General features: G+C 44.6%; 2 protein-coding genes across 4 annotated transcripts in view; one reads left to right on the top strand and one right to left on the bottom strand.

Annotated features, from left to right (window-relative positions):
• The window catches only part of LOC131852073 (uncharacterized), a 69,747-nt gene that overhangs the window by 5,047 nt on the left and 44,422 nt on the right, over nucleotides 1-20,278 (bottom strand). For 2 of the 3 annotated variants that reach the window (XM_059202711.1, XM_059202696.1), the window contains exons 4-5: nucleotides 19,849-19,979; nucleotides 16,099-16,218 (exon numbers count right to left, since the gene is read on the bottom strand). In XM_059202711.1, coding sequence (XP_059058694.1) covers nucleotides 16,099-16,218; nucleotides 19,849-19,979 — 251 coding nt within the window. The remainder of the gene's footprint in view (nucleotides 1-16,098; nucleotides 16,219-19,848; nucleotides 19,980-20,278) is intronic. The other variant, XM_059202702.1, reaches the window with a different exon arrangement.
• Nucleotides 16,862-18,608, top strand: LOC131852094 (uncharacterized). Its single transcript, XM_059202723.1, has one exon. The coding sequence runs from the start codon at nucleotides 16,938-16,940 to the stop codon at nucleotides 18,555-18,557; it is 1,620 nt and encodes a 539-aa protein (XP_059058706.1). The 5' UTR covers nucleotides 16,862-16,937; the 3' UTR covers nucleotides 18,558-18,608.

Genomic DNA, 20,278 nt, shown 5'->3' with positions numbered 1-20,278 from the left:
TGAATGGCTAGCGTTTAAGGCGGCCGTAGACCAGTCTACAAAGACGTACAGGATCACACCAGCGGAGAACCTGGCCAGGCTGAGGGCCTGCTTACGTGGAAAAGCGAGAGAGACAGTCGCAGCGTTACTCGTATCCGCTACAGAACCGTCGCAGATCATGAGGACGTTGGAGCAGCGGTACGGCCGGACAGAGGCCATCATCGACCGCGCCCTCAAAGATCTGAGAAGGATGCCGGTAATAGGAACATCGACAACAGAGGTGATTGACTTCGCCATTAAACTACAGAACATCACCACCATCGTCGCGGATATCGACAGGGGGGCGAGATTCCTACATAATCCCGCGCTTGAGAGTGAAGTGTCAGAGAAGCTGACCCCTCACTTACAGGTCCACTGGTGTCACTACGCTGAAAAAAACAAGGAGGACACTAGACCTACGATCATCAAGATGGCAGAGTTTTTAATGAGCGAAGCCGATCTCATGACCCGACATCTACGAATAGCATCACCAACGAGACGAACGAGCGCGCTACCCACGAAGCAGCCCCCGAAGCAACCCACTAGGCAACCCATACCGAAAGCAACGATGTCGGCACCTCGGCGACAGATGACGGATCGTGGCGCGGCCGTATACGCCGCCGTAGAAAAGAGCGAACAGAGTACCGAATGTCTCTGTTGCGGCGCCGCACACGTAACGCCGAAGTGTAAGAAGCTGAACGACATGTCGTTATCGGACAGATGGGAGTGGGCGAAAACAAATAAGATGTGCTTCCAATGCATGAACAGCACGCACAGAAGGTTCAAGTGTAAGGCACGCAAATGTGGTGTGAGAGAGTGTCGTAAGCCACACCACGCCCTGCTGCACCCCCAGAAGAACCGCCGAAGCGGCAAGAGGACACCGCGATTACAGCCGCAGCACGCTTGCCAGAGAACAGCCAAGTGTTGTTAAAGGTGTGTCCCATCATCGTGAAAGGCAAGACGGGACGCGAAGTAGAGACGTACGCGATGCTAGATGAAGGCTCGACGGTTACACTCATCGATGCGGAGATCGCAGAACAGATCGGAGCCGAAGGTCCGACGCGATCTCTGAGAATTCAGGGAGCGGCCTCGAGCTGGCACGAAGCCTCAAGCCGAGTGGCTGATGTCATCATCAGAGGGCGACACCATACGGACGAAGAACACTCGGTGAGGGCGCGTACGATCCGGGACCTCACCCTAGGAACGCAGCGAGTGAACCCGGAAATACTCGCGTACGGACACCTGCGACAACTCACTTGCGAGCAAGTGTGCTACGAAGATGCCAGACCCAAGGTCTTGATCGGGTCAGACAACTGGCATCTGATTGTTACGCGGAAGCTGCTCACAGGAAGGCACAATCAACCCGCAGCGTCGCTGACACGACTGGGATGGGTCATCCACGGAACGGTACCCAGAAGTGTCGTGGAAGACGAGGAACATGTCCTCCACGTGCGGTTGACACAGCGCAACGCCGAGCCAGACATGCGGCATATAGAGGGCATAATAAAAGCGCATTACGACATCGACGCGTTGGGTATATCGTCGAAGAGATTACCCATCGCTAAGGAGGAGCGCGCCGTCGCCACATTCAACCGCACAGCGACGAGAGTGGATGGGCGATACGTCGTAGGATTGCCGTGGGAGAGAGATAACGTCGCTCTACCTCCCAGCTACGATATGGCAGCGAGCCGACTGAGGGGAATAGAGCGGCGGATGGATCGCTCTACGGAATTCCGGCTGGCGTATACCGCGGAGATAAACAAGTTGTTGGACAAGGGTTACGCCGAGAAAGTAACCGACGACCGGTTCAACAACGACCGCGCGTGGTACCTTCCCCATTTCGGAGTGACGAATCCGAATAAACCCGGAAAGCTGCGACTCGTATTCGACGCCGCGGCCCGTTCGAAGGGAATGTGCTTGAACGACGTACTGCTGGATGGGCCAGATATGCTACGATCGCTTAACGGTGTGTTATACCGTTTCCGCGAGAAGCCCGTAGCTATCACGGCGGACATACGAGAGATGTTCCTGCAGATTAAGATACGGGAAGAAGATAGAGCAGCACAACAGTTTCTGTGGCGAGGAGATGACAGGATTAACCCGCCGCAGAAATACGTAATGACCTCAATGATTTTCGGGGCGAGGAGCTCACCGTTCATCGCACACAGCGTTCGAGACAGGAACGCGGCAGAGCACCGAGAGTCGCACCCGTCAGCGTACACCGCCATAACAAGGAACCACTACATGGACGACTGGGTCGATAGCTTTGACTCCGAAGAGGAAGCAGCCCGCGCCATTCGAGAGGTAGTAGAGGTTCATGGCGGGATAGGATTCACGCTGGCGGGTTGGAATACAAACCGACCGAGCCTGCTAGAGAATGTGAGTGAGGACCAGCGAGCGAGGACGCCGAAGGAACTGGGAGCCAACGCACATCCATACGGAAAGACATTGGGGTTATTGTGGATGTCAGCCGAAGACCAGCTGGCGTTCAACACCGGCATGCCACGCGTCCCACGAGAAGTGAAGCACGGCACACGGATACCGACGAAAAGGGAAGCCCTAGGAGCGGTGATGTCATTGTTCGACCCGCTCGGGCTGCTGAGCCCTTACACCATCACGGCAAAAATCATCTTGCAGGCGCTGTGGGTGCAGAAGGTCGAATGGGATGACCCTCTGCCCGCCGAGGAAGCGCGGATGTTCCAGGAATGGAGAGATGACTTAGCCTATATAGAGGAACTGAGATTGCCGCGATGGTATGGCACGAACGACAGCCAACGGTCGCAACTGCACGTATTCACGGACGCAAGCGAACAGGCATATGCCACAGCCGCGTATTGGAGGACGGAACGCGAGGATCGTAGCGTTAACGTCGTCCTGGTAGCAGCCAAAGCGAGGGTAGCGCCCATGAAAGCGCAGAGTATACCCCGGATGGAGCTTCAGGCGAGCCTGGTAGGACCCCGACTGGCCGCTGACGTACTGAAAGGACGTCGTCGCGCGGCCGAAGTCTTCCTATGGACGGTCTCGAAGAAGACGCTACATTGGACTAGGAACGACACCGCTCGATACAATCCACACGCGGCCCGCCGGATGGCAGAAAGCGCCGAACATACAGAACCAACACAGTGGCGCTGGGTACCGACCGCCCACGACGTAACTAACGACGCGACCCGCGCGAGATATACAATACGGACCGCCGCCGACAGATCCGTCGGGCCGGCGCTTGTATACGCTCCAGAGAAAGAACGACCCAAGGAAAGCAAGCCCGTCCCTGCAGAGACAGTAGCCCGTGTCCGGGCGAAGGCAAAGCCCGTAATGGACAGAATGCGGTTCTCCTCATATGACCGAGTGAGGAGGACTCCGGCACAGGTGCTGCTGGTCGCAGAAGAATACAGGCGACGGGCATGGAAGCTGGGCCGGGAGCGCCCCGCCGAAGCGGGGAAATGGGTCAAGTGGCGTTGCGGTGAACGCGGACGGACGGACGAACGCGAGGGAATTTTTCGAAGGCCGACCCGAAGGCTGGTGGTCCTCCCTAGGGATAAGGGCTGCGAAGATCTGCGCCGGGGGGAGGCTGTTGCGGACCACGAGTCGGCATCGAAAATATGTAAATAAATTTGTGTATAAATTTGTATTTTTCCAGTGTTTTGACTATTGTTTAGGTTAGACTATTGTTTGTACCATATACCCTTTGTAGCGGCATAGATACTGTGAATTCTATGTCCGCCCATTGTGTAAATTCTTAGGGATCACAGCTTTAGTGTAGCCTGAACATGTGGCATTTAGTCGCACGTGGTTTTTTGTAGTTTTTTGTATTGTTACTATTGTATTTAATTTTAAATGTGTGCGTATTCGCTGTTCCGGCCCGTCGGTCACCGACATGTGCAGGAATTGTCGGGAGGGTGGGACGGCCGACGCGCACGGCTCGGCGGGGGTGGGGAAGGACGCGCTCGGGCGCCCGTAAAAGGCGGGTTGGTTCTCGATCGCGCTCTTCATTCCGCTGACCGACGCGCTAGCGAACGCACGTATGTGCTCGCTAGTCCCGCCGCCGTCTCGCTGTTCTCTGCTCCCTCGAGCAAACCACCGCGCGCGCGCACGTAGCGCAGTTACGTTCGCGCGTTCTTATTCATATACTTCGCCGCGTGTTAGGTGCACTCGGTGCACCTAGCGTGGCCCGGGGCCTCCGTGTCCCGCGCCGACCGCGGCCGACCGCGCTCTCGGCATCCGTTCCGACACAGTGCTACCGGACTTTCCGCGTGTGTAGTGTTGTGTTGTGAGGACTGAAGGAGAAACTCTCTTCGTTCAAGTGAAGTGAAGTGTTGTGTGTGGACGTTCAGTGGCACGGACTGTCGTGAGTTAGGGAGGTGCGTCACGCCTATTGCGCGACGCGCCGATCCGAGCCGCCGCCGCTGCCACCAACACCCGCCGACGCCTGCTGCCTGCCGCCCGCCGCCGACGCCACCAAGTAGGTTCGCTTAGGTACACATTTTTCACTCAATAAGATTAGTGATCTTACATATTAGGGTCACATATCAATAGGCACTCACCCCCCTGCCTCACCCGGCAGGGAGGCCCCCGCTGACACCGTCGGCTGCACCCGCCGACGACCGTCCTTATCTTAAGTACTGACTTACCCTATTGTTTCATTGTATTGTATTGTATTGTTATTGTATTGTTTTATATTACTATTTCTACTCTTATTCTATTCTTTTGAACAGTGGTAATTAACATTACCACTGTTCAAAAAAATGTCCTTATCAGAGGCCGATATGCCTCTGTTCTTCCAGTTCCTGGAAAAAAAGTGTCCCGGCATCTTAAATGCTTTTATAGCATTCAAAGCCGCCAAGCCCGTCCACTTAGTGTACAGCTCGCCCCCCGCGTCCCCAATGATGACTCACACTGACGAACCGGACACTGACGAATTCGAGGACGACTCGCAACGGCTCCCGCCGCTTCCCCCGACCCAAGCCGACCAGGCCGAACCCGCCTCGCCCGCCATGGAGCAGGACGACTCCGTCGCGGAGCTTGACGCTCCTAGTATGGAGCTCGACGCCATCCGCGACGGCGACGTCCCCTCTCCCATCCTCCCGGTCTCCTCAGACGAGGACGATTTTATTCTTGTTGGCAACAAGCGTGCCAAGAAGACCCAGGGCTCCCAGCCAGCCAAAACAAAGCGTGCCCATGACGGCACCGCTAAAACCGCCCCCGGTCCGAGTGCACGCAAGTCGCACCCCGAGACCAAAGCCCCGCCCCCCGTCATCATCCAGGACAAAAGTGCCTGGAACACCGTATCCAATATGCTTAAAAACAAGCATATCAATTTCAGCCATGCTAAGGCTACCTCAATAGGGATCAAAGTATCAGTCCCATCATCTGACGACCATCGTCGTCTCACCACCTTCCTGCGGGAGAAAAACATAGGTTATCACACCTATGCTCTCGAGGAAGAGAAAAAGCTCCGCGTTGTAATACGCGGTTTACCCAAGGAGCTCTCAACAGACTCCATCCTTGAGGACCTTCAGTCCCAGAATTACCCAGCGCACGAGGTACATCGTATGTACCAGTCGCGCTCACGCAACAAGGCCGCTATCGACCTTGTTCTAGTCGTATTAGATTTATCCCCAGAAGGCAAATCGATCTTTGATATAAAGAGCGTTTGCCAACTATCCTCGCTCTCCGTAGAGGCGCCTCGCAAACGTACCTACCCCGGACAATGCCACCGTTGTCAGAACTACGGGCACTCTGGCCGTAATTGTTTCGCTCGCCCACGGTGCGTCAAGTGCCTAGGCGATCACGCCACCGCAGATTGCGGCCGTAGGCCCAACACCCCTACGCCCCCCAGTTGCACCCTCTGCCTCACAGAGGGTCACACCGCGAATTACCGCGGTTGTTCACGCGCCCCACGTCCCGCCAAAAAGAAGGCCACCCACACCCAGGGCAACCGTGCTCCGGCACGTGCCCCCGCCAAGGCTCAAACACAACCCGAGCCACTCGTACCCGCCCCTCTGCCTGCTAACAATGCCTGGATTAAACCCCCGGCAATTGTAAGCAAGGTAGCACCCAACCCGCCCGCCCAGAAAGCCCCGCCCGCCCAGAAGGCCCCGCCCGCCCAATCGGCCCCGCCCATGCCCATACACAAACCCGTCCCCAAAACACTGCCCGCGGCCCCCAAGGCCAACGGCAGCTCCCTCGCGCAGGACTTCGCATTGGTCGCTCGCTTAGCCAGCACCATCGACCCTAACGAGATTGCCCTTCTGGCCTCCAAGCTCCGCCTGTATAAGGAGTCGCCCCAAAATAGGCTCGCAGCCGTCTGCGAGCACATCGGCGTACTTACCGCCATCCTCAATTTTAACCTGTAATTATGGGTACTCGAGCTCAGAGAGAAAAGCCTCGGTCCGTTCGAATAGCGTTTTTTAACGCGTTCGGATTAAAAAAACAAAAGGAGGAAATCGCCTCCTTTCTCACTGACCACCAAGTCGATATTCTCCTCGTGCAGGAGACCCTACTGAAACGTTCAGTCCGCGATCCTAGAATCGCCAATTACAACTTAGTTAGGAACGACCGCACCGCCTGTAGAGGCGGCGGTACGCTCATATACTATAAACGGTCCCTACATTGTATACCGCTACAAACACCGCCTCTCACTCATATGGAGGCCTCCGTCTGTCTTCTCGGCATGACCGGCCACCGACCGCTCGCCGTGGCATCCGTATATCAGCCTCCCGGCAAACTACTGCTGGAAAGCGACCTACGCGCCCTCCTAGATATCAACAGCGCCACCATTCTGGCTGGCGATTTGAATTGTAAACACACCCGCTGGAACTGCCACGTGTCCACGACAAACGGCCACAAACTAGACAGACTAGCCGACTCGCTCGAATTCGAGATAATCGCCCCGCTCCGCCCTACTCATTATCCCCATAACGTGAACCACCGACCCGACATACTGGACATGGCACTGCTGAGGAACGTAACCCTACGGGTGAGCTCCCCAGAAGTCCATGCCGAGCTTAACTCGGACCATCGACCGGTAACCCTCCTTCTGGGCCCTCCGCCCGACACGCCACTACCAACCAAAACAATAACAGACTGGCAACGACTCGAGAAATCTCTCGAATCGACCGACACACCGATACTAAACCGTATTCCCGACGTCATAGAGTCCACCGAGGACACTCTCATTGCGATCGACTCGCTTACTAACCACCTGCAGTCGGCAGTCAAGGACTGCTCCAGGGAGGTACCGGCGACGGACGACCGTCGCTGGCAGCTCCCCGATGACGTAAGGAGGTTAATAAGCGATAAGAACGCTGCCACTAGAGCGTACGATCGCTACCCCTCCGAACCGAACCGGGTGCGCCTGCGAGCCTTACAGCGTAGCGTTAAGGAGCGCATCGCGCAGATCCGGGACGGCCGGTGGGGCAAGCTCCTAGAAGAGATAACGCCATGCCACACCGCGTACTGGCGCATAGCGAAATCTCTCAAAACCGACCAACAGATAAACGACATGCCCCCGCTAGTCCGACCCGACAACACTATAGCCTTCTTCGACGAAGACAAGGCTGAGTGTCTAGCGTCCAACTTAGAAGCCCAATGCTCCCCCAGCACGCTCCCAGTCGAGGCAGGTCATCTCGAGAAGATAGACACCGAAGTCGAACGCATCGCGTCCACCCCGCCCACCGAATCCCTCTCACCAGTCACGCTTGATGAGGTCAAAACGCTAGTTAAACAACTACCTATCAAAAAATCACCCGGCTCAGACGGCATATCGAATAGATTAGTCAAAAGTCTGCCATCCCAACTTTTGTTATTACTCGTCGCTATTTTTAACGCGGCGCTATCCAACGCTATATTTCCAGACAGCTGGAAAGAAGCCGTGGTCATTGGCATCCCCAAGCCCGGTAAAAATAAATCCGACCCGTCCAGTTATCGTCCTATCAGCCTCCTCAAGGCTATAGGCAAGCTGTACGAGCGAATCCTCCTCGCCCGCCTAAAGGAGTTTATATACTCCAAAGGCCTGCTCATCAATGAGCAGTTTGGCTTCCGAACCAAACACTCATGCGTCCATCAAGTGCACCGCATCACGGAGCACATTCACAAAAACACTCTGTACTTCGCCACCAAGTCCCCCAAAGGCGGTACAGGCGTCCTATTTTTCGATGTGGCTAAGGCTTTCGATAAAGTCTGGCACAACGGCTTGATTTACAAGCTTCATCAGTTAGGTGTCCCCGACAGGCTAGTACTCATTGTACGAGATTTCCTGTCGAATCGCTCTTATCGCTACCGTATAAACGGAGCGTTATCCGACCCGCACCCCATACGAGCCGGCGTCCCTCAGGGCGCCGTCCTCTCTCCGATGCTCTACTCGTTGTACACCAACGACATCCCCAAATTCTCCGACTTAAAAGTCGAAATATCGCTGTTTGCCGATGACACGGCTCTCTTTACATCCGCCAAGTCCCGTGCGACAATAGCCAGACGGCTTCAGAAAGCCGTAACGATACTGGGCGAATGGTTCCGTCGGTGGCGCATAGAAGTCAATCCCGAAAAAAGTGCAGCAGTGTACTTTAGCAGGGAATTCGACTCTATGAATCACCCGATCGAACTATTCGGCCAAAACATCCCGTGGGTGTCGAAAACGAAATATCTCGGCGTCACCCTAGATAGGAAACTAACGTTTCGTCCTCACATCAAGCGTGTCCGCGACCGAGCCGCCTTTATACTAGGGCGACTCTATCCTTTTATTAACAAGCACAGTAAAATGTCGCTTCGCAACAAGCTGACATTATACAAGGCTTGCATCCGTCCCATCATGACCTACGCTAGTCCCGTATTCGCCCACATACCCTACTGCTTAATCAACAGACTGCAGGTCATTCAGAATAGGTTTCTGCGTCGAGCCACCGGTGCGCCGTGGTTCGTTCGCAGCGTAGATCTCCACCGCGATCTTAATCTGCCCTCCATCAAGCAGTTTATGAAGGAAGCGTCTCGACGCTACTTCGACTCTGCCCAATCCCACCCTAATCCGCTTATAGTCAGTGCGGTCGACTACGCACCGAGGAGTAATATCCGACATACGCGACAACGTCGCCCGAGGCACGTTCTCATTGACCCCGACGACCCCATAACGGCAGGTAACCTCCCCACGGGCCCACCCGTTCCACCCCGACCACACTTTTACACACACACACGACACCGTCCTCGCCGGCGAAGACGACGACCTCAAATACACAATATCGCGCATTCAACCGGGCGCCTGCGCGCGCCCGGGCGCTCCACACCGGCGCCCCCGGGCGCCCCTCCGATCGATCCCCCGTCCAATTCAAACGGTGATCGAAATTACGACGGCCTGAGCCGAGGTTCGAACCCCTAGTGGTGCCCTCAGACTAAAGTCGTATCCGTCGGGCAGGAGTTGGCCTTCAGCCGCTCCATAAGTCCTTCCGCGGGTTTGGAGTGCCATCTGCACTCGCCCCATAACGTCCGGTGAAGTTGTAAAGGCCAGCTACGGCCAACAGCATTAGAGTAGTCCGAAAGCGCTACAATTCATAAAAAAAAAAAAAAAAAACGATCGCGCTCTCTTACGCATACGCCACCGACGAAGAACCACCGCCGGCGCAACGACCAAGAAAACCCCACTCCGGCCGGCCGACCCATAGAATAAGAAACAAATTGAAATACAGTCCACATATTTTGAAAATCGAAGATCTTTTAATTGTGTACCCCACAGATAGATAAATAGATAATTTATTTGCTTCAACATTTACAGGGTCAAGAAGTTAAATTTTCGCCCTGAATATCAGGGGGCATGCAAATTATAATTCTTAACACTTACTTTTACTATTAAATTACATTATAAATAAGAATATTAAATGTCAGGTCAATTCTCGCAAAGAGTAACAGCATTTTTTAACGAGCCATTAGTGTAATAAATTTTGAAATCTATTTAACGGCATCTCTCGAATTACCTATGTTATTTTATTACATATATTTGTATGGTTACGTGTCTACCATTGTGCTACTAACAACGTTTTTATTTCAACATTTGATACTAAAAAGTGTCAATGTATTTTCATACCTCCTGCATTAGTGAAACGTTTAGTATAATTAAATATGAAGATTGACAACCATGATGTTAGGGTATTTTTATGTATATTTTAGTCAGACCTGAACAATACACGTTACTTTAGGTACATTAATTTAAAAAAATAGTAAACCGTGCACGGAAATATTCCAAACATTTTATCCACTTACTTTACCACGAAGAAACATTAAAAAAAAACAAATACACACAGTTTCAGAGAGCGTGTTGATTTGTTACACTTTGTATATATACTTTGTAACCCTTCAGCATTGTTGTACCTATTTATAGACACTGACCTATCATTGAAGTCGTAATGACTCACAATCGGAATTTTGTTCCGAATGGATTCTTCCGCCGCACTCATACCTATTGAATGTTTGTTTTAATTTTTTTACTCAATTATATCGCCATTCAAGTCTCTATTATAACTATTTAATAAAATTAGTAAGAGTATGAGCAAGTGGTCAACTTTCAAAGATGCGAATTCAAATCTGGCAAACACATTTAATATATTTTGTGTTTATTTAGATTTATTTCTGATTGATGTTCCGAGATGTAATATATGGTTAAAGTAAGGTTCACTACCTTACTTTAACCATATGTTACATCTCGGAACATCAAATAAATATAATTTCCATAAGTAGGTAGATGTTATAGAGTTGAAGTTTTTGCATTAGGATCAAACGTGGTTGGCCAATAAACGCGTTCCGAGTAAGAGGTGTTTTAAATACCACATAAAATGCACACTTCGATAGCAAACTAATTGATCCGAAGTACTGTGGTAGGCTCGCCCCCCATCGTTGAATTAGCCTAATTTTACCGAAGTAGATTTTATATAATGTCGTCTGTACATATCTGTTACTTAAAAGATTAATTTGTAAACTGTATTTCGGTTGAAGTTGAGAATGCAATTAAATTACAAGTTAGAGAAGGTTGATGGATATATTAGCGTCATATGACTACGTCATGTTGGTCCTATTCATGTAAATATATAGGCGACAGTTGCCACTTACCATCCGGTGGTCGTAGCGCGTTTACCATTCCAACTACATAAAAGAATATTCCCGCTCAGGTCAGGCATCTTAGTAAACGGTTTTATTTTCAGATCCTCTTATCTTTCCACGAGTACATTATACTTTATGCGATGCTTTCGGTAACCTACTTGTATGAAACAGGCAGCCATCGAATTACCAGCAAGATTTGCGGTACTCAACCATCTGGCGGGACGGAAATACACAAACTCTTCATGTATACTTCGTGGAAGGTAACGTGGGATCGTTCTAATAGTTTGAAACGACTTCTGTGTAAATACAATTTTTTTAGATTTGCAACCTTTTCTCGATATTTGTACAGAAACAAAAAAAATAATAAAAGCAAATAATATACTTACGTATAGGTATTGGGAACAAAGAAGAAGATAGACTAATTTTTGTCGTGGACAAAGTTGCAGTCAGAAGCTAGTATTTTAATTGAGTTACACAAACTGATGAATATGGAAAAATTTATGAATATAATAAAATCAAAACCGTTCAGTCAATAAAATAAATAAAAATAAGATATAAACCTTTTCTTATTTGGAGTACCTTCCTTTTTTGTGGGAATGTATCTAATTGAAAACCGTGCACGACTTTTTGTTTTAGTTCTGATTTATCATTTCATCATTCTAGATTATATTTTTTTTTATGTTCTACCATATTTTTGTAAATTTCCATTAATTAATTATTACAGTTACTTGCATCATACGCTAACAATGTCATTGCATCTAAGACATGATATTACGTAGGTAATAAAGAATTTATAATTTAGTTATGATTTGAATAAAGTTATTCTAAATATGGTTGAGCATGTTTAACGAGATTAATGACACCATTTAATTTGGAACATAAACAGCTATTTGGCTGGTTATGTTCCAAATTACAATGTCCTTATATTTGACTACGGTGATTGAAACTGCAGTTTATAAAATCACATAAATTTTAGTACAAGTACTTAATCATTTGTGAAAATATAAGAAGATTTATTGTTGTATTTAATGTATATTTTTACCTATAATTATTTTTGTATGTCACTACAATACCGATAATTTACGAAAAAAATAAAAAAACGAAAGAAGAAAGATATACCTATTACTTTCACATTAAAAATATGTAAATAAATGTCAATATACTGTAATACTAGTCATTTATTTCTCACAACCCATTTGGAACCTGGCCTGAAAGGTACGAAGATATGCAAAAAAGAGATAAATAAATATCTGGTACTCATACCTGCTTCTTTCTTGTCCGCCGCATAATGAAGTCACATTTCACATAGTAATAATTTCCAACAATTCACGACTCACTGTATTACTAGAATAGGCAGTGATGTCCTATAGAACAAATTACGTACATATTTCCACGGTTCACGGTGAATATTTAAACATTTTCGTCACTTGAAATAACTCCTGAATTTCAGAAAGTGTGCTCGTTGCGCGCGCGTCTGTAGTCGCAGACGACTGAGTTTATTTATAAATACATTAGGTGTTACAATATTTTCTAACATCGACGTGTCCGGCCTTGACTTGGAGTAGGTATACCATAATTCGGATCCATGTAACCCCATTTCCAAGCCATTAAAGCATAGAAATAGAAATAGGTAATTAGGGACACTGATTTATTTTGTATAACTATAAACACTACTCTATACTAATATTATAAAGAGGTTATTGCGAGTTTGGATATTAGGGGTAGTCTTCGGATCTGGTTTTGAATTTATTTTAGTGTTGGATAGCCCATTACTGGAGGTTATAGACTATATAACGTCACGATATATAGGAGCGATTAAAAATATTGGAAAATAGGAAAATGTGACACAGGCGAAGTTGGGTAATGAAGTGTGCTGATATATAATACTTTGACTCTTAATTAATTAATTTTTTGTACTACGATAGTGACAACGAAGCATACGGCCAATCTAATGGTAAAATAGAGCGCCTGAAACACTAGAAGAGTCACGTCTTAAATATACCTTTTTTGTAGTGGAAAACAAGCTTACAGCCCTTCTGATGGTAAGTGGTACCCGACTAATACAACACCACTGTGCCACAGATACACGTGTTGCACAGATACACAGATACAAATATTCCATTCCAGAGGATCATATGCATTTGTACCTTGTTCTTACCCTGTAATCTCGTACGTACTTGTCATACGTCATATGCTTGCAGTCGAAACAGCTTACAAAGCAAGCTGCTTGAAGGCTGCAATAGGCGAGCCACAGCTACCCACGCACTCGACTTTGTAAGGTCTATATCGGTACTATTCCACAAGCCAGAGCCTAATATCGTCAATCGTTTTCTATAGCCTGATTTTTTTTTTAAATGGTTAGTATACTATTATTATAAAGCCTAGTGAAAATCAGCCGCGGTTCCGAGGGTGGGTTAAGGAGAGGGACTCTCACAAACATTAAAAAAAGAATAGTTAAATTTCTTGCGAATTCTTCTCAGATGACTCTGTGACAGATGTCTATATTTCAAATTTGGTGGTAGAATGAAAAAAATTAGTTCAACAGCATGCCATCTTAGTTATCCGGAAACAACACGCATGTGAAGTACTACTGGCGTCACATTATGACGTCATATCCGTAATGCTGTTCATGTATATAGGCGACGATTAACGCTTACCATTAAAATAGACCGTCAGCTTGTCATTCCAATTGCATAAAAATGATGGATTTTGTTTAGTTTCGAACTTGGGTCTATTTTGGTCGTTACAGCGGAACTTCACGGACTATACGTCAATCCGTCAGTTTTTCCGTGGTGAATATCTATTGTTTATTTTCCATGAGTGTAGTCTAGGGATGGCAACTGTGTTTAGAATGCTGCCGCGACCAGGTGACTCCGGCATTGGCGGATCGATTCTCTAAAAAACCGCATGGTGTTAGGTACAGTATGGTGTTATGACACCATGTGGTTTGTAAGAATAGTAGTAGAGAGTAAAATTCTCACACTCCCTCCCCCTCGTTATCATTCTGGCGAGGAAACTGTTTTTATGAAGACTTTACATAATTTATAGAATCTATATTAATATTATAAAGCTCATGAGTTTGTTTGTTTGTTTAAACGCACTAATCTCAGGAACTGGCTCGAATTGAAAAAATATTTTTGTGTTGCATAGTCCATTTGTCTAGGAAGGCTTTAAGTTATATAATATTATGCTCTACGACCAATAGGAGCGGAGCTGCAAAGAAAAATATCGGAAAAGGTGGGGAAATGAAACGCAGACGAAGTAGCGCGGGTCAGCTAGTATTAGTATTTTATTATAGATTAGTACTTATCCATCTGATGAAATTCAGATATTATATTCTTTAATATTATTATTATTTCGTTATGATCTAAATAGTGCTCTAAATTATATCTATTTAATTTCTTAAAGTTTTCAACCTTGGACAAGTTTTCATGATGTATTGGAAATCGGTCTAAATGATGGTGGAGATTAAAACGGAAGAATGTACGTAATTTTTTTTATTCCTTGTACCTACATGGTATAAAATATTAATGCTTGCAACCCTGGTGTGGTTTTATTCGAAAACGATATATCATATAGTAACTACATTTGCGGTATAATCAATAAGTGGTTTGAAATAGCCGAGCTGCGCAATGCATATTTATCAATCGCTAAAAACAAACTGTGGGTAAGAAAACTTGTTACACGTTGATTCAGAAATAAATCGAGGAAATAATAGGTTATTGTAGGTATGGCTGGTTTTATTGTAATGGATAAATAAAAAAAACTAGACCTATTTCAAAGTTACTGTAACATATACACGTAAGTGATAGGTCTCTTTATAGCATACTAGCTACCCACCCCGGCTTCGCCCGGGTGTACATGTATACATATAAACCTTACTCTAGAATCACTCTATCTATTAAAAATATCCGCTTCACAATCCGATGCGTAGTTTTAAAGATTTAAACATACATAGGGACGGGCTGACAGCGACAGAGACTTTGTTTTATACTATGTAATGAGAATAGAAGTCATGTAATTTTTATTAAGTATCATAAATACTATCACTGGAATTCAGGTTTTCAAAGTTTTGACACTTTCATATAATCTGCATTGTCACGTGATCAGTTTAATATGAAAACATTTTTTATGTAATTGGGATGCCAAACATGCTGATAGTAATAACCGGTATTGGCAGTACTACGGTTACGGCTCCATCACGTTATCATGGGACACTCTTAATAGTACTTATGTGTTGCCATTCCAGACGCCTAAAATATCATGCCTCTTATCTTGTAATTTTACTGCCTTATCTGCACCCTACACCCTACACAGTTTACATAGCAAGCTGCTTGGCGGCTGCAATAGGTGAGACTGAGGTACCCATGCAAAGGATTTTTTACATTTGGTAAATAAGAGTTAAAATTTTATATTCTACTTCATTTCTTTATGAAGGTGATGCGATACAAAAAATAGACGTGAGATATTCGTCTTTGGAAGACGGTTTTAACGCGAATATTTTATGGCAAATAAAGCCATTTATTTCTCTAGAAGTTTCGCGTCTAGGTTCTACTAGCCGTGGTCACGAGTTGACTGGAGTAACACCGAATATCAATCTTGATAGGTGCAGGCAGTTTGTTCAACTACCGTTATTAGATTGTGCGATGAAATTATTACTCTAGTCAGCTCGTGACCACGGATAGAGCACGCCGAAACTACTCGTCGGACTACTGTAACGCTGTTGGCCACAGCTGGCCTTTACAGCTTCACTGGACGGCAGATGGCACTCCAAACCCGCGCAAGGACTTATGGAGCGGCCAACTCCCGCCTGACGGATACGACTTTAGTGTGAGGGCACCGTTAGAGGTTCGAACCTCGGCTCAGAGCGTCGTAATTTCGATCCCCGTTTGAATTGGGATCGATTGGAGGGAAATAATAATACTAATCGCGAAAGTGTAAAAATAAGCAATTCAATAGATTGAGAACTTTCTTTTTTTGCGTGAACAATCGAATACCAACCTTGATTGGTTCCAGTTCCCCTTCTTCGGGCACCACGCTGAGGTCGTTGAAGGCGACGGCCCGGGTGGAACCATCAGCGCTCGCGCAGTCCGGACACGCGCTACACACCGACGCGCTGTCCTGCCAATCAAGACTGTTACTTATACCCAGTACAGTAAAGTTATATTTAAATGCAATCTTGTGTGACATATGACTTTTTTATGTAATTGACATAATAGTCCACCTAATGGAAAATAACCTACACTTAATATGAACAGGATTTTGGACGTCACCAAATACCTGTGGTACCTTCCACTTGTTCCCATTCCTGAAGACTTACTTGCTATGCCTCATGTATCCTATAATTTCACTGGTGTAAAACAAGCTGCTAAGACAGGTGTACGGCGACTGTTAACTTAACATATTACATATCGGTTTCATTCAACCCATTACAGAATTTTTCAAAATCTTTCAACATTATTCAGGGCGATTAATTCCTTGTTTTATAGGTCAGTAAGTATATTTAGAAAACAGTTCAGTGCATCATAATATTGATATTGATCTAGCTTCTTTAAAACACAATAAAAATAATATTACTCTAATATTAAAAAGATAAAGATTACAGGTTTAAATATATTTATAAGTCAAACTTAATGAATACACTCAATAAATATTTCTAATCTCTTCAGAAACTGGGCGGAAAAATATTTAATAGAGACCTCTTTTTATAATTGATGCACTTAGGTATATGTTTTTTTATTTTGTATGATCTGTGACACAAATTTCATAATTAAAAACATTTATATAATCTTACTAAAATATTTATATAGTTTTGCATTGTACTTTTAATTTTATAGGTAATGAATTTTACTAATCTGCCAATTGAAGTTGGTGTATTAATTTTTAATTATTTGGATACGAAATCAAAAATCAACGCATACAGATGCAGTGTTTTGAAGGAATTCTTTGCTCCATGTCATGTGAAGAAGCTTGTCCTCTCTAGAAGTACTGTGGCTATAGCGAAAATATTAGACCATGAGTTATTTTTGGACTTGGGGTTGTATATTCAAGAACTTTGTTTAAGTGGAATGCCTGATTTATCACCAGAAAATCTAACATTACACGTTAGAAAATTTCCTAATTTAACAGCTTTAGACATTACCTTCACGGACGTTTACTTATCAGATTTTGTTAATTTATGTCCTATTAATTTAAAGAGCTTGGCCATTAATTTCTTTAAGTGTCCTAGAAAATGTAAAAAAGAAGAGATATGGGAGGAATGTAGAAATTTATTTAAAATCAGGCAATTTGTAAAAGTTCATTTTGTTGTTTTCGAACTACTCGATTCTGATATTCCATTGATGTTTTTGGAAGGTCTACCGCCTGTTGAGGATTTAAAAGTCACAATTGCTGATAATTATAAAGATTTTAATGATACCGAAGATGACGAACCGTTGAATAACAAAACTTATGATATCAACTTCTCAAAACTATTTTATATATTAAGAGATTGTCGAGTAACACACAAAACCTCGCAATGCTTGAGAGGCGTAGCAAATTTAGATTATAAACAAATAGAATACATTTTTATAATGTATTTGGAAAGAATTGTTATTTATGTGTCACCGATTTTCCGAAATTTATTTTTAGGAAATTGTAAAGATTTGAGGGTGGAGGTTTGTACTCGATTACCTATAGATTTTATGCTTGACGGGAATATTATCTTCAAAGCTTGGAACAAGAGTAACTATTTTAATGATACATTCATGAAGGGCTTACTTTTAGACTTAAAAAATTACTTCCCAACTTACTATTGTTTGCATGATAACATTACAATGAAAGTTATAGACTGTACAAATGACTGGTATTGTATAGATTCCTGTCATAGTATTGGAGAACTAGCAAGTCTCCCAGAAAAGTTGACGCTAAGCGATTTTTGCAGAGTCAAAGGTATTGTGTTGCCGTGTGACCAACCTTTTGGTTTTTTATCAAATTCGGAAGTTGTTAAAAACATATCATATTTGCGACTTAGCAATGTTTATCTGACAGATTTCGCAGTTTTGTTTTCAGCATGCCATGTATTAGAGACTGTGGATATTTATGTTGAAAAGCCTGAGAGTCGAGATTTCTGCAGAGGTTTTACTCTTCCTCCAGCAATTAACTTAGTTAAGAAATTGAAAAACATGAAGTTGACTACTGAAGATATTGAGTACGATGCGTTGTTCGATACAATGAGTCAATGCTCAATGTTGGAGAACATTCACATTTGTGAGTACGAAAGATGTTTCGAGGATAATAATATAACTGTTAACAAAATAGAGCTCATGATAGAAAAATGTAAGAACCTATATAGTTTATTTATCGAGACTGATATGGAACCTGAATGTTTAACTATGTTCATGTCCCCTATAAAAGAAGTAGCACAGAAATTAGAAAGGGATCATCTTTGTATACAAGTTTGTGATTGTTACCGCGGCTAGAACGCTTTTGGAGATGTCTTCAACCCAAGTCCATTACATATACTTGACTAATGTAGTTATTTATATTTTTAATAAATGTTTATTTTTATTATTATTTATCATTCTTTTTGTGCCTTCTTCCTTCCTCCTTGAAAATTCTTTTTGTGGTAGAATCTAGAGCAATAGTCAATTTGATATCGCATCTCTGTTTCACCTATTTCAGTCACTTTGCAGTGAACATTTACAGTGAAATTGCAGAGTATTTACCTTAGTCTTCAGAAATTGCAGCATTAAGAGTTCACCTAGAGACTACCAAGGGCGTCGTGTATCGTCGTAAACTCCGTAACGCTGTTTATATTTGTTGATAACGACAGCTATTTTCCATCTGGTGGGTCTTGTTTGCCATTTCAATTACATAAAAAAACTAGAACGACGGATGACAGATGATAGATTATACAGGCTGACGGATCATAGCTGAATGAGAAGTTCAAAGTCATTTTTACAATTCCATTGTTGCACTAATGATAACGTACACCCGAGTGCAGGTCGAGCAGCATCTCTCACAGGATAACGCCCAGCCAGATCAATGATGTCATTATGGGGTAGTACTTGAATAATGGATATTAAATGAAGCAGGCAGATGGATGTACGCATGGACGGATGGATGAATGAAGCACGAGTGGAATAAAAGACGTCTTTATTGAAATAAACTTATTTTACAGTATTTTTTAATTTTTAAACTTCTATTTTGCTACTACATTGACAATGCAGATTCAGCCGAGAAGAATGTTGAAGAAACTTGGCGTCTGCTTTTTTGACAAAAGATAATATTTCGGAATTTGTGCGAATAGGTACTACTAAAGATGGAAATCTTAAAAATTAAGATATTATGGATATAGTTACAATTGGGTAACAAATATAATCAGTCGTAGCGACCCGTTCACGAGGATGAAGAATGAGCCAGCAATAGTTAGCTGCCTTTACATGTCTTTACATGTACGAAGCGCGCGATTGAATGCGTGAAAGCGCGTGTGTTTTTGATTCAGAGAGGAAAGCGTGTGTATATGCTAATTACTCATGATTAAGCACGGGAGACGTCTTTAAAGCACGATGGAATGCAGAACGCTCAGCGCAGCTTGCATCATTGTTCTCTTTCTCTACATTTTCATGCACACTTTTTCTCGCACGTGAATGAACGTACGTGCAAAGGCAGCTATTCAACTAAATTTTAGATAATCCAATGACTTAGTAATTATATAATTAAATCGAAGGGCACATTTACAATTCCGTGATGGAATTAACGATAACGTACGTCCGAGTGTTCGGGGGAGGAGCGTCTCTCTCGGAGCATGGTATCCAGCCGGTCGTATTCATAACGAAGAGCTAATATCTCCCGTTTCAGTTGCTCGTTCTCCCGCTTCAATTTCTTTATGTCTGATTGACCTGCGAAGGAACAATGAATTTAAACTTCTTAGTTCAATTAGTTAAATTTTCCCTGTAGGAAGGTTCCTCATTACCCTGGTATTTTGTTCTGGTCATCTGGTATACTGATGATAATGGTGGACTGATCCTCTTTATTTGTGTTATGCATTTTGCTTATTTGCTTTGGTTGGTGTTTTTACATAATTAGTAGTATTAGTATCATAAGTAGTTTCTGCCGTCATTCGTACTAATATTATATAACTGAAAATGAGTCCGTGTGACTGTTTGTTACATTTTAAATACTAAACGACTGAACATAT

Source organism: Achroia grisella, unplaced genomic scaffold (genome assembly GCF_030625045.1).
Source record: "Achroia grisella isolate CSIRO2021 unplaced genomic scaffold, CSIRO_AGI_Agris_v1 utg1174, whole genome shotgun sequence".
Classification (NCBI taxonomy): domain Eukaryota; kingdom Metazoa; phylum Arthropoda; class Insecta; order Lepidoptera; family Pyralidae; genus Achroia; species Achroia grisella.
The sequence above is the reverse complement of the archived record's forward strand: the minus strand, read 5'-3'. Positions and strand labels throughout refer to the sequence as shown.

What these genes read in the sequence shown, in the direction of transcription:
- LOC131852094 (XM_059202723.1), top strand. Translation starts at nt 16,938, where the DNA reads ATGAATTTTACTAATCTGCCAATTGAAGTTGGTGTATTAATTTTTAAT.